The sequence below is a fragment of the Micromys minutus genome, assembly GCF_963924665.1.
Source record: "Micromys minutus genome assembly, chromosome: 3".
Classification (NCBI taxonomy): domain Eukaryota; kingdom Metazoa; phylum Chordata; class Mammalia; order Rodentia; family Muridae; genus Micromys; species Micromys minutus.
The window spans coordinates 11,581,540-11,596,591 of NC_137972.1; the positions used below are offsets into that span (position 1 = coordinate 11,581,540).

General features: G+C 43.8%; 1 protein-coding gene across 1 annotated transcript; it reads left to right on the forward strand.

Annotated features, from left to right (window-relative positions):
• Window positions 1-7,863: 7,863 nt before the first annotated feature.
• SMCO3 (single-pass membrane protein with coiled-coil domains 3) lies at window positions 7,864-8,541 on the forward strand (the record flags this gene model as incomplete). The annotated part of the gene is made up of 1 exon (XM_080914091.1): window positions 7,864-8,541. One exon carries the CDS (start codon window positions 7,864-7,866, stop codon window positions 8,539-8,541), a length of 678 nt encoding a protein of 225 aa, XP_080770217.1.
• Between the last annotated feature and the right edge of the window lie 6,511 nt (window positions 8,542-15,052).

Here is a 15,052-nt window from a genome sequence, read left to right on the forward strand (position 1 = left end):
TTCCCTCCTCCCTTCCCCTTCCTGGAGTCCCACTGGACACTGGAAACAGCAGACAGAACTGGCTCACACACAGGGACTGCCATAGCAGCAGGAGCAGCTACTGCCTGTTCTGCCTTCACAGCCAGGGCAGTCTCTCCAAAGACGGACACATGGAGAGAGTAACTCTGTGACACAAAGGCTTCCCACACCCCAGTGTTTACCCCACCTGTCCTACAAAGCCAATCTCTTCTGTGAACGGGGGTCTGGGGTGTGGGGTCAGGATGTCAAAAAGTAAGATGCAGCAGAAAGGGCAGCCTGGGACAGGGTTCAAGGTGAACACGGTCCAGGGTCTAAATGCCAGAGGCCAAGCTAAGGGACAAGAAAAATCTGCCCATGTAGGGGTAAGATGTCACCTCCTCTCAGCTCTCCTGGCTAAATTGGGTCAGTGCTTTCTTATTGTACTGATTCCTTCTGCTTCATCGCACCCTAGTGTTCTCAGAGCATCCCAAAGATGGGCAATCAATTACTAATGTATTCCCTCAGGTACTAAGACTTTTCCTTGAGAATGAGGTCCAAAGGTATTTATCTGAATCAATACCCATCTTTAACTTACAAATACATCAATAGACACACTGGACTTGAGACATTGCTTGGGGGCTAAGCACTCAATGCTCTTCCAGATGACCCTGTTCAGTTATAAGCACCCACATAGCAGTCCACAATTGTAACTCCACTGCAAGGGACCCAATGCCCTCTTCTGCCCTCTGCAGGCTCCAGCACATGACCTTCTCTTGTACACCAGACTCACAAAAACACATAAAGATGTGCATACATGGAAATGGGAAATCTCAGGGGCTGGCGAGTGAGGCCTGCTTAGAGCTGAGATGGGAAGAAATAGTGTTTCCCGGGAGGAGAGGCTGATGATGAGCAGACTATTGGATTATCCGAGCCCCACTGTCAGTGCAGAAACCATATCCATACAAGCAGCAGTATGACGTCAACAGACAGGGCGGGGGTGGAATTACAATTAAAGAGAAAGAAACATGATTTGAAAAAAGAACAAAGGGAATTACAAGAGAAGGAGAGGGAGAGGAGGGAGAGGAAGAAGAGGAGGAAGAGGAGGGAGAGAAGGGGAGGAGGAAGAGAGAGGAGGGAGAGGAGGGGAGGAGGGAGAGGAGGGAGTAGAAGGGAAGGAGGGAGAGGAGGGGGAGGAAAGAGAGGAGGAGGAGGAAGAGGAGAGGAGGAGGGAGAGGAGGGGGAAGAAAGAGCAGGAGGAGGGAGAGGAGGGAGAGGAGGGGAGGACGGAGAGGAGGGAGTAGAAGGGAAGAAGGGAGAGGAGGGGGAGGATGAGGAGGAGGGGGGAGAGGAAGGGAGGAGGGAGAGGAGGGGAGGAGGGAGAGGAGGGAAGGAGGGAGAGGAGGGAGAAGAGGGGAGGAGGGAGATTAGGGAGAGGAGGGGAGGACGGAGAGGAGGGAGTAGAAGGGAAGAAGGGAGAGGAGGGGGAGGATGAGGAGGAGGGGGGAGAGGAAGGGAGGAGGGAGAGGAGGGGAGGAGGGAGAGGAGGGGAGGAGGGAGAGGAGGGAGAAGAGGGGAGGAGGGAGATTAGGGAGAGGAAAGAGAGGAGGAGGAGGAAGAGGAGGGAGAGGAGGGGGAGGAGGAGGGAGTAGAAGGGAAGGAGGGAGAGGAGGGGGAAGAGGAGGGAGAGGAGGGAGAGGAGGGAGAGGGGGAAGAGGAGGGAGAGGAGGGGAAGGAGGACATCCAGGCACAGATTCATCCTGAGCAGTGCACTGTTAAGATAGTGAGTGATAAAGAGCAGAGGCCCTAGGCTGGGGGGAGGGGCTTCTGTTTGCATTTTGTGTTGTGTCTGGTTTTGTATTTCCTGAGAACCTAAACCGAACAACCAGCACATAAAGACCCAACTGCCACAGAAGATGAAGAAAATGCATGTGGAAGAGTTGAGAAGATGGATCCTCAGAGCTCCAACCAAAGAGTCATCACTGATACTGTGCCAGGTTTCTGAAGATTTATGGCATTTTAATAAAAGAAAAACTCAATAAAGAACAGAAAATAGAAAAACATTTTTACTAGTTTTAAAATCCTCAAGTTAACATTGCGTATGACACCAGCAGACTGTATTAAGGAAACATAAGGATTCTGAAAACTCTGCCAGGCAGAAGTGGCTATAAACCAGATGGGCAGAGGGACCCAGCAGAGACCAGCAAATCCTGTGTCTCATCACATTCCACCAGAAGCTTCTAGATGAACCCACATGAACCTCCCTTCAACAATACTCCTGAGCAGCAGAGGGGGACACACACTTGGGAACACACACAGGGTAAGTGGTGTGGAGACTCAAGGAGCATTGGAATGCCCTGAGGACAAGCCTTCCGGGCTTTGGAATAGTGACCGGCTGGGCCAGCTGTGTTTGAGCGGCTCTCAGGGCTTGATTTAGAGAGTCCCTCCTTGAAGACATCAGGGAAGGAAGAATTTTAGTGAGAGATGTTAGACTAAGTCTCTGAGGGAGAGAAGCAGTGAAGATAATCATTTCAGGAAGGCCGGAGACAGACGCCCCGGTACACGTGTGAGAGTAATGCTTGTCTGGAGGATGGTCTCTGTATTCTGTCACAGATGAGACTCAGATGGCCTTGTGGAATGACAGTGGCTTCTACTTCAGGGGATGCACAGCTCTGCCCTGTACCACATGACGCTGCTTATACTTTGATACATTCTGTGCCTCTAAGCAGCCTTTGAGGGGGAAACACAGAAATGTCTCAAGTGAACAATTGAATCTTTTGATAAGTGCAAAGGGATAATCCTCACAGGCTTCATTCTGCTCAGAATTATTAGATCATTCAGCTCAAAATATTAGAAGATATTTAGACGAGTTTGTATCAGAAGATGAGCCATTGCATCAGGATTAACTTTAAAAGTGAACGCCGCGGCTTTGATTTGAATTAGTGACTCTCAGAGCTGGGCAGCAGCTAGTTTTTGCTCTGCAGAGCTTCTGGTCTCGCTGTGTTCACTCACAAATGCACATCGAGGAGTGGAAAGAGCAGTGCATGAGCTGAGAGAACACTAGGAACAGCATTAGCATCTCAGCCCACCCTCTGGTGTGTGTGTGTGTGTGTGTGTGTGTGTGTGTGTGTGTGTGTACATGTATGTAACAGAGCACATACTTACGATGAAAAAGCCTAAACCTATCTAGCCACGAATTCCTGGCATAATGGCTTTCCTGTACTGTGCTTCAGCTCAGCTTTAGAAATGACCAGAACACCGCCCAACTGATTTTGAAATACAATTTGAATGTGTCTCAGAAACTATTAAAAAAATGGATATAGGGTCAGCAATATGGCTCAGGGAGTAAAGGTGTAGGCCAAGCTTGACAACCTGAGTTTGTTTCCAGAAGTGAAAGAGTGGACAGAGAGACCTGACTCCACAGCTGTGCTTTCCTTCCGTGGCAAACAGTTGCTGATCTATTGTCTTTCTACCTGTTTATTCCATGGAAAGATATGGATGCTGGAGGGAAAAGTAAACTTTTTCAGGGGGGGTGGGGGGACTGGAGAGTTGGCTTAGCGGATAAGCGCACTGGCTGCTCTTCCAGAGGTCCTGAGTTCAATTCCCAGCAACCACTTGGTAGCTCACAGCCATCTGTAATGACATCTGCTGTGTCTGAAGACAGCTACAGTGTACAATATACATAAGGTACATAATTTTTTAAAAAATAAGCTATTCATACAAACATTACAAATATAACACAATTTGAGGTTTATTGAATTATGATATTTAGAATAGTTTATATAACTAATATTCTACTTATACAATTACATGTGCAGGAAAGTAAATAAGGTAAAATAAAAAGAAGATCATTAGTGCTACAATTTTATTGTTATTGTAGCTTTGTAAAGACCTTTATGCATACAGATAAATTTTAGAAATATAAACACCAAGGTAGTGGGACTGCAGATGTCTATCTTCATATGTTTAAAGGTTTATACATTAGTGTAATGGTGTAAGACAGTTTATCTGTTACTATTTTAATGTCCCAACATTATAATTTGAGCATCTGTCAACCCACAAAAAGCTTGTCACTTTCTAGAAGATTCCTGCAGTCCCCTAAATTCTAGTTTCTCTCTTTAAGTTTCTGTGGCTCTTGACAAAGAATGTACTCTGTTCTCTGAAGTCCCCTGCAAAGTTGTAGTTGACAAGTGACCAGCAAGAAGAGGTAGGCAGCAAGGATACAGTAAAGAAGGGAACACATGTGTGAAAAGTCAAAAGGAAGTCCAGAACGTGGTATGCTAGTCCTAAATTTTAACTAAATCAACAATTTAAACAGGATAGACAAGACCAGGTGTGGAAGCAAGAGCCTTTTCCTACCCCTTGAGATGCAGAGACAAGAGGATTTTCATGAGTTCAAGGCCAGCTTGGCTGACAGCAAGAGTTCTGTGCCATCCAGGGCAGCAATAATAATAATAATTATTATTATTATTATTATTATTATTATTATTATATTAGCTGACAATCAGTACCCTTTTTCATGTAGTGTGGTTCTTTTCCAGAAAAACTAAATCACCTACATAGTACCAAGAAGTTACCCTTAACTTTAGAAGTAATCACTTTTCTTTTCTTCTTCTTCTTTTTTAAATCTCCTCTCCTTTCTTTTTTCTTTCTTTCTCGAGACAGGGCCTCAGGTAACCCAGGTTGGCCTTGAACTTACTGTGTAATTGAGGCTGACCTTACATTTCTGGTCCTACTGCCTTTATGTCTCAAATTCTACAACTGCAGTAAATCATGCAACACTACTCTTGGTCTATAGATCTGTTTTAACAACCAAACACTCACATGAAACACAAGTTTGTCCCCTAGAGCCTAGATGTAGCCCAAGCAAGCAAATCACAATTGCTTCAACAAGGGTGGAGTGAGGTGGGACTCCCAGGAGCCATGGGCCCCACCTGCTGGGTAGCAACCCACCAGCAGACTGCTGCAAGACTCCCTAGATCCCAGGGAAGAACACAGATGCTGCAGAATTAGAGAGCGATGCCCCAATCAGAACTTTTTCACTGATAGGAAGCACTGAGATGTGATTTCTAACTTTATCAAAGTCCAAATACGGCAAACATAGTAGTTAATCAGAGCCGTGTTAAACTCTACTCTGAGACCCTGGTAATGTCATAATCTTCAATAGTCTCCAGGCAGAAGACTGTCAAAAATGTAATGAACTGGGAATGAATATATGCCCAGAATGCCTCTTGGACTAGTATCGTGTCATTGGCAGGATCCTTGAGCTTGAAGAGGGCTGGCTAATTGCAGGGTTCCATTCCATTGAGTGGAGGGGTTAGACTGAGATTCAGAAGCACACTGCTGAAATACAGAATGGTAACACCACACATTACCAACTCTCAGTCTCCAGGTACCGCTGAGCCTCTTCTTAACCATCAGGTACATATCTGAAGGTATCAATTCAAAAGTCCACAAGGTGAGAGCCTTCTTGGATGACCAGATGTCTCCACCTAGTGGCAGTGTGAATATATAGTAAGAAAAGATGTAAGTTGTTTTAAATTTGAATTTGCACAAATCGAATCTCGTATGACCAAGGTTTTCGGGTTTTTTTGTTGTTGTTGTTTGTTTGTTTGTTTGTTTGTTTGTTTTGTTTTTTCCAGTTTGGCATCATAGTTACCGATGTCTTAACTTGCTAACTGATTAGAAACGCCGAGAAAGGGGCACGTCACTGTTTCTCCTTTGTGTGTCACGGAGTCAAAGAAAGGCACTCCTGCAGATTGTGCTGAAGACAGTACAAAGAAGAGTAGTTCCGAGATGTTAACTGTCTAGAGCTTCTGTGCTAGGGCAGACAACATCACATTCTTATAAACCTGCTCTGATGTGTGAGCACAGAAAAATTGGTTCTTTAAACAGACAGGATGGAAGAAGAAACAAGAACGGAATACAGGTTGGTCCAGCCAGTTACATGCCTTGTAAAACAGAAACAGGAAGACAGGCTTACAACACAGACAACATAAAAACGATTTGTGCCAAATCTTATGTCGTGTGTGTGTGTGTGTGTGTGTGTGTGTGTGTGTGTGTGTGTGTCCGAGGTTAAGAGCCCTGGCTGCTTTTTCAGAGGACTTATGTTCCATTCCTAGAGCCCACATGGAGGCTCCCAGTTCTAGGGCACCCAATGTCTTCTTCTGCCCTTACAGGGCGCTAAGCACATATATGATGCACAGACATACATACATGCAGACAAAACACTTTATATACATATGAATAAAATAATTACAAAACTAACCATTGCAGAGTTTAACAGAGAAGTCCAAGGGCCAGTCGCAGGAAAACATATTCACAGTGTGCACATTAAGTAACTCGTTCTTTCTGTGCTCAGTTTTTTAGTAAAGTAAATGCAGAAAAGTTCAGTCGTTCCCTCTCTAAATAGAAGGCGCTGTGAGCCACAGATACGCACAGAGGAAGCTCCCTCCTGGTTAGCTGTGTCATCTACAGAACACTTATGTTATTTCCTAAAGCCTTTGTGAGATGCTATTGCCTTCTCTTTTCTGTTTTCTAAAAGACGGTTTCTCTGTGTAGCCCTGACTATCCTGGAACTAGCTCTGTAGACCAGGCTGGCCTCAAACACATAAATACCTGCCTGTTTCTGCCTCCCCGGTGCTAAATTCAAAGGCATGCACTGACACCACCACATCCACCACCACCACCGAGCCACTCTGACTTCTTTTGACACCAACTCTTTCCTGTCTTAAACATGGTTGTGGACAAACTGTGGTGTCTGTTACCAGCACTGAGGAGGCTGAGGCAGGAGAATCACTGTAAGTTGAGACTGTACTGGGCTAGCTACCTAGTTCATGTGAGCCTGGGCTTCAGTGAGACCCTCTGTCAAACAAAAGAAATGTCCAAGTGCAATATAGACTATCCCAGATGGTTTAATGAGTTAAAAGACCCAGACATGATCAGAGCTGCCTGATATGTGTACTGTGTCCACTGTCTCAAGTGACATGTCCACCTACAGTCTTCAGTTTAGACTCTTATTCTGAGGATTTTGTTTTTTAAAGCAAGGTCTCCGTGTATTGCTTTGGCTAGTGTGGACCTTGCTGTACAGTACAGGCTGGCCTTGAACTCAGAGACTGACATGCCTCGGCCTCCAGAGCGCCAAAGGCGTGTACCACCATGCCTGGTTCGTAAGAAACTTTTTTTAAGATTTAATATTACATGGGTGTTATTTTTTGGGTAGTCCTTGGGTTTTAAAAACAATTTGCCCAGAGAGGTATAAAATGGCACTAATATTTATCTCATTTTTTTAATTGTAAAATTGTTTGTTGGGGAGGTGTGAGCTGGTTGTAGGAGGGTTTCTGAATGTTGTGGTAGGTAGGCCTAAACAGCTCAGAAAAAACACCTTGCTAGAGTCATGTATTTCCTTTTATCATGGGGGTCCCAGGGAGCAAACTCAGCTTTTCAGGTTAAATCAATCAGACTATTGCTTTAACTCCAAATTCTTGAGAAGTAACTGGGTAGACACAGAGAGGGGCTAGGGACTGAGAAAAATGAGCAATGGCGGTAAGAGCTAACCTCTGAAGGACTCTGGGCTTGTGGATGCTTCTCTGGCATTCGTGGACCTCTGGGTTTGACCCCTGGCATACACCTGGCACAGAGGCGCAGACCTGTAGTCACTGCTCATGGGAAGTAGATGCTGAAGGATCAGCAATTCATACCTAGCCTCGGGCTACATGAGATCCTGTCTCCAACAAGCCAACAAATCTAACCTGCTAAGACCTCTGAGAAAATCCTTAGCTATGGCCACCTTGATGGCTACCTAGTTAAAGCCATGCGGGTACCCTGAGCCTATTTCCTGTTTGATTTTTCAGAGACCTTTGCTGAAATATGGCTCAGAGTGACTTCCTCTACCCACAAAACCCAAGGAGGCGACAAGAAGTGAACCGCCTTCACCAGCAGCTGCTGGACTGCTTGTCTGACAGCTTTCAGGTCACCAACAAGCTCACAGGGGTTCTGAATACTCATTTGGGTTGCAGGCTGGCCTTCATTGAAATGAAAAGTAATGGGACCATCAAAGAAAACTGTGACATCATTATCCAAGCCGTGACAAAAATTCAAAAGGAACTGCAAAAGGTTGACGAGGCACTAAAGGACAAACTAGAACCAACCCTTTATAGGAAGCTTCAAGATATTAAGGAAAGGGAGACAGAGAAGATCGCCATCGTACAAAAGGTCATTTCTGTCATCCTGGGAGAAGCGACATCTGCAGCCAGTGCAGTGGCTGTTAAACTGGTGGGCTCAAATGTCACTAGTGGCATACTTAGCAAGCTGGTCTCTGTGCTAGCTCACATAGGGACTTCTTTGCTTGGAAGTATTGGAGTAGCTGTGCTCAGCCTCGGGATAGATATGATCATTCAAGCCATCTTAGGAGCAGTAGAGAGAACACAGCTTCAAACAGCCATCAAAAGTTATGAGAAGCACCTGATGGAGTTCAAGGCCGCCTCAGAAAAGTACCAACATGCTATCGCTGAGGTCACCACTGCTGTGAAGCGGCAGTTAAGATGAACAGTCAGGGATCTACCCTGGGATAGCCCTGTGCTTCCCTCTCTGGTACTGTACTAACTTCTTTAGGTTAATTTTCCATGTCTCCAACAACGTGGATACAGATAAACAATCCAGAATGCCTGGGTCTTGGGACAATGGGTGTGCAAACCACTGTACTAGGCTGTCAGGGGATAATCCTCTATCCAGTTTTCTTACCCTGTTGTCAGAACCACTGGGGTGCAAAGGCATCATAGACCAGCAGACACAGGCTCTTGCTTCCTTGTTCCCAACAATGCCTTCAAACCTCCCTGCTAAATGCACAGACTACTCCCATCCCCAGTTTCAAACATCACATCTAACTGACATACATAGTAACAACAGGCTATAGACACAAACCTGTGGCCCTCGAGTAAGAGATTCTATTGCTTCTATTATTTTTACCACCAGATTAAATACAATTGTCTGTAAACCGGAAATGACGGCAAAACAACAAAAACAGCATTTTCTCCAAGGATGAAAGGAAGCAGTGTATCTGTAAGCTGCTGCGCATTACAGAGTGTTCCTGGATGAATTTGGGGAAGGATGAGATAATAAAAATTGTGTGTACAATGCAGTTAATATTGATCAACTGTCTTTCATCTAACACTCCAGCAGTCAAACACTTGGAACATTTTAAAACAATAAACCAACCGCAGTGATCCTTGCATAAAATGCGTTAGAGTGAGGAAAAAGACTCACTCCCTGCTAAGAATTTGTTAATTAAAGTAATGAATTTCAATTTTTCACGGGGACAATTTTATTTTCAATGCCACCAGAAAGAGGCAGCTCCCTCTGCCCCATAGAGCGTAACTAAAGCTACTGATCTAACTTAATTTCCGTAGATACAGCATTTGTTTTCTAAACCCCTCATCTACGTTCTCATTGAGACATTTTTTAGGGTTTACTTTGAAAATCATTATATGTAGCAGTGCTGAGAATATCTTTGTTATAGCTCTTCTGTTTTTAAGCACACACACACACACACACACACACAAATCACTGGAATAAAATACTCAGTATTTCTTTAAAATAAAAAATAAAAACTCTTACAAACAGATGACTTTTTCAAATGTATTCATTTCTGTACTATATGCTTTTATAAATTAGTTTCATAATATAATAATTTGGGTCATCTTCAAAGTTTATTACCTGGTTTGTATGTTATGAACAAATAGATCTTGCTATTGCTGACACTCAAGAGTTATTAAAACTGGAATTTAATGACACGCCCAGGCATCGTGGCATTTGACTGTAACTCCATCAATGAGAACAGTGAAGCAGAGGATGGGGAGAAGGGGCCAGCTCATTCTTTTTGCTGAATACTTTTTTTTTTTTTTCTGACCACACAAAAGCTTGGCTTAAGTATGGGATTGATGTTACATGGTTAGGGACACATTCAGATCATTCTAAATGTTAATATTCATGAATACTTTTAAAATACCTCATGCCAAAAATTTCCTTATAACCTCTTTGCCTAAATGATGCTCAGATTAAGTTGCAAAATAACCAAGTGTAAGCTTTGTGAAGATTTCCGTTTAAATGCTTACCTTTAAGGGGAAAAGGTGGGGAGGAGTCTTAAGGAATGGGGATGTAAAGGAAAGGAGAGTAAGGGAAGACTTTCAGATAGTGTGTAATGACATCATAAAGGAGTTTGGGAGGATGAAAAGATCAGTCGGAGCGTTATGTTCCAAAATCTCCTCTGGAAAATCTACAAATGTACCTTCCTTCTCTTTTGAAATACACATTTTCCTGTAAATTATCAATTTGTGAGTCTCTCCCAGGCATTTTTCAGTTCATCATATACTGTGTTTAGAGGGATGATGTGTGCTGAGCACTTTAGACCCGGTGCCTAGTGTTATTTGGCAACTTGTTTTCAATGGAGATATTCTTGAAGGACAACGTCCACTTACTCCCGACAACTAACCCAGAATCTGGACGACTCGGAACTGCATGCGTACCGGTACCAGGTATCTCGAGAGAGGAGCTACGGGAAATACGTCAGAATTCTGAGATTAATCGATCAAATAGCAGCTTCCTTACTTTTTATTCTTATTGGGCGAATATTAGTGTCAATCTAGAATTCTTCGGAATAAGGCGGGTCTTTTGGCCTATAGTTATCCAATAGGATATTAAACGATAACGGAAGTAGCTCTGGCCTCGATGTTGTTGTACTCTCTATGGTCCCAGTACTTAGCAACGCTGGGCGAGCGCGGCCGCGGGTACCGGAAGTGACGTAAGCTGGATGAGGAGCGCAGAGTTTCCAGACTGTAGTCCTTGGGTGCTTGACCCAGAAGCAGAGGTGAAGGACCCTTCGCAGAAAGTACGTGGGGGTCGCACGCTAGTCGCTCTCGCTGTTCCGCGAGCCTCTCAGTCGTGTGACTGCGTGCGGACTAGATGCTCCGTTTCCCTCGACCCTCCCCGGAACCTGAGAAGCCACCTCAGAAACACCAGGGCCAGGGGCCGCGCTCTTCCTTCCGCTGGGTCCTGGTCGCAGGAACCACGGGTTTAAGGGTCCGGGGGCTGGCGTGGCGCTGCCTCCGATGGTTCCTCGGCCGATCTTGCCAGCTGAGTTAGGTCTATGTCCTCAGTTTGTCAGTATCAACCGTTGCTATGGTTTCGGCAGTTGCTGTTGAGTCCTCAATCAGTGGACCCGGACCAGTCAGTCGTTGCATTTGTGCTTTTCGTTGGTTCCCTTGGTCTTTTGACCTCGTCTCTCCCAACTCCTTCTTTTAGGAGAGTCCCTTTTGTAGACGAAGGCACTGTGGTTGTAAAAAATTCTCCCTTGACTCATGATTGATGTGTCTTTAGTTCGGGGGGTGTGTGTGTGTGTGTGTCAAAACCTGAGCATGAGGCTAGTTTACAAAAGGAAACACTAAAGACATATCAAAAATAGAAAAGATTGTAGTCTTGCCCTTTTCTGGTTCTCAGTAATCGGAACCCTTCCCTTTCTCCCAAACTCTTGCCCGCTTCTGTTTTTTGATAAACATTTATAATGAAATAATCGACACCGGTCAGTTCTGAAACATCGGGGAAGTAGCAGGGAGCCTGGCAGTTGAAGGCTGGATGAAAGGAGAACACCAAGGAGCCAAGGGAATTAGTTTTAGAGTCTTAAATTTACCTCTGGGACCTTCCCTTTCTGTATGCAGATGTCACACCCTTTCAACCAGCACATTTGTTCCGTTTTTCCTATAGTCAAGGTTAAATTTTGAAAGTTTCATTCTTTTGAAATGGAAGAGAACAAAAGAGACTAAGGAAAGCCTGGCCTTGAAATATTTCCTTACAGTTACCACCTCTCGTAATTACCTTAAAACACACGTCAGGAGTCATGCTAGTAAGAAAAAATACATACTGTCATGTTAGGTCTGAAGATTTCTAATGCTTCATTTTTTTCTTTGTTTTGCTTGAGAGTCATGAATCATTTGACTTGGTGTTAAGTCATGATAAATATGTTTGAGTGGATCGCTGTTTGACATCTGGGGTGTTGAACAGTATACATCCAGGGAGAAAGTACCAAGCATGTATTTATCTTTAAGCCAGATTCATATCCCCATTCCTGTTTCACTTCACTCAGGGATGGCTATTCTAGGTTGTCAACTGAATACGACTGGAATGAACTACACCCAGGAATGCAGGGCACACCTGTGATCCAGATCCTGAACCTGGAAGATACTGGTGTCTGGCCAGGATCTTATCCTGGAGATCTTGAGACATAGGGCCATGAAGAGCTTAGGCCCAGGCAAGGTAGTTCATGCCTTTAATCTCTGGAGACTGAGACAACCAAACCCCTGAGTTCAAGGTCAGCCTGGGAGAAAGCAAATCCCAGATCCAGACACATACCTTTAATCTGGGCCACACCTGCTGGAAACCTACACACAGACTTTGGAAGAAGGAAGATTCACTTGCCAGGAAATCTGTTGGAATCTACTTCAGGATTATAGAAGACCAGCTGAAACAACTAGCCTCATGGGACTGAGCAACTACTAGATCCTTGGACTTCCCATTCACAGCTGCCCATTGTTGGCAAAGTTGGATTGCAGACCCTAAATTATTACAGTAAATTTCCTTAATATATAAAGACAACCAGTAAGTTCTGTGGCTCTAGAGAATCATAACCAATACACACCTTATATACATGGAAAGATGTCTCAGGGTTTTCATCACATTGTAAGATCATTTTCTAATTAGGTTTTGTTGATTTTGAAATTGTTTCATATAGCTCTGTACATTGCAAGGACTGGCATTGTAAATGTACAGCACTAACTGATTTGTTTTATTGACTACTATATAATCCATAGGAAAGTGTTAAATTTTTATTTAATTATGTACTCATTATCTTGACTATTAGAGATGTTAGCACTTTTTGTGGTGAAAAAACCTAAAGACAAATTGGATGCTTCATTCAAAATTAAGGAGCAAATTCTTACATTAAGAACCAAAGGGCTACTTCTTTTTAGAAAATGATTCAAATTCTTAAAAGGGAAACATTTTACACATACTTAGAAACTGAGATCCCCCCCCCAGGTTTTTTTTTTTTTAACGAAAAAATGAATCATTTAAATTGTCAAATGGGAAGAAGATCAACGTCCTCCACCAAGAGTGGGAAGTTTATGAACCCCACAGACCAAGCCCGTAAGTGCCATTAGTGTGGATGAAGGAGAAGAGTTGACCTAACAGGATACTCCATTGTGGCTCAGTTCAGCACTGGTGGAGTGGGTTGTGTGAAATAGAATTCTCTCATGATTAAAATTAGTTCATGGTTAGAATGTTGAGACTGTAAGTTACTTAACGTGCTTCTCTCAAACTTGAGTGGCTAACAGGAAAATTAAGTCTTTTTGTGTTAGATATTTTTTTAAACAAATGAATTTTTAAGTGCATTGTTTGAGATTCCCTTTTCTTCTTTGTGGTTCAGTTATTTCTGGGAAAACAAAACATTGGCATTTTGGGTTGAGGAAACTCCAGTTTCCTAGTGGGTCAAAGCCACCAGCGCTGTTACATGTCCATGTGCTCCAGAGGGAGCCTCGGAAGAAAGAACTGTGTTAGCCTTAGCAATGTTGATGGTGGAAGTTTGAGTTCTATAATCTCTTCCTCTCTCCTTAGGAAAGGAAGCCCGGAAAAGAGAGTTGAAAAAGGTATGCATTTAGAAGCATTCTGTGTATTGTTTTGAGACTTGTGAAATTTCTAATTATATGCCAGGAAGGATGCTTTATACTATACTATACTGCTGATGACAATCAGAACATTGACTATGTTTAAGAACTTAAATAACTCTGGAGATTTGACTCATGGTGGCTTGTATGACATTGTCTATTGATCCTCTTTCCTCATGAGTTAAAAATGCTTTGGGGGCTAGACTGATGGCTCAGGAGTGAGCAGCACATGATGCTCTTACAGAGGAGCTGAGTTCTTCCCCCAGCATCCATGTTGGGATTCACAACCATTTCTAATTCCCTCTCCCAGGAATCTAACACCCTCCGCTGATCTCCAGAAGAACCCATAAACACATGCCCATACATCACACACACACATACTATTAAGTATAATTATATTTTTAGAATGGCTTTACTTCAGTGCCTATAAAGCCAGCTACTACATGAGGACAGAGAACGAGAATTGAGCCTGGAAACAATCCAAAACAAAAATCCCAGAGAAGAGCACCTCTGTCCCATCATACCATACCATATTCATGAAAATTAAGAGTCTCCAGTTTGTTGAGGGTGGGGAGACATACACATCTGTTATTAACTGACTCCAAGGTGTGTGCTTGTGACTGTCACAGCTCTTCCGGCTCAACTATGGATCACTGGACAAATTCTGCCCACCCTTTCCTTTACACACCAACCTGCAGCGCTGACTGCAAAAGAGGTTTTGTGATTTTTGTTTGTTTTTGTTTTCTTGAAACTTTTTGTGTAGCCCTGGAAATCACTATGTTGACCAGGCTGGCCTTGAACTCAGAGATCCATCTGCCTTCCTAATGCTGGGCTTAAAGTTGTTTGCAACCACCAGCCTGGGACAAAACCTGGTTCTTTTGCCTGCCCAACCTGTACCACAGGAGGCTGGTTCGGGGACACTTGCTGCTCACAGGGACAGTCCCTTCCTTCTCAGGGACTCACAGTCACAGACTAGGCAGGAATGGTGTCTGTGTGAATGGCATAGACTAATCCCCTAGGTCAAACATTAACATTACTGGGCTCTAGGGCTACATATGAGCCAGAGAAGACCCAGTGGATTCCAGAGGTGAGGACCCTTTGCCTCTGCTTGCCTGCTCCATCAAGACTTTAGATCACTGTGGGCTCAGACACTGGAGGAGGAATGCCTCAGCTTGTTCTTATATAGTCAGATTATAGGCACTCGGCACTTGAAACAAAATAAAGATTTTTTTTCCTCCCACTGGGTCACTCAAGTACTTCAGTTTACCACATTTCTGAAATTACACAACTAGGTGATGGCAAACGCTGATTAAATGTCATGTAGTTTTTGTATCTATTTAATTAAA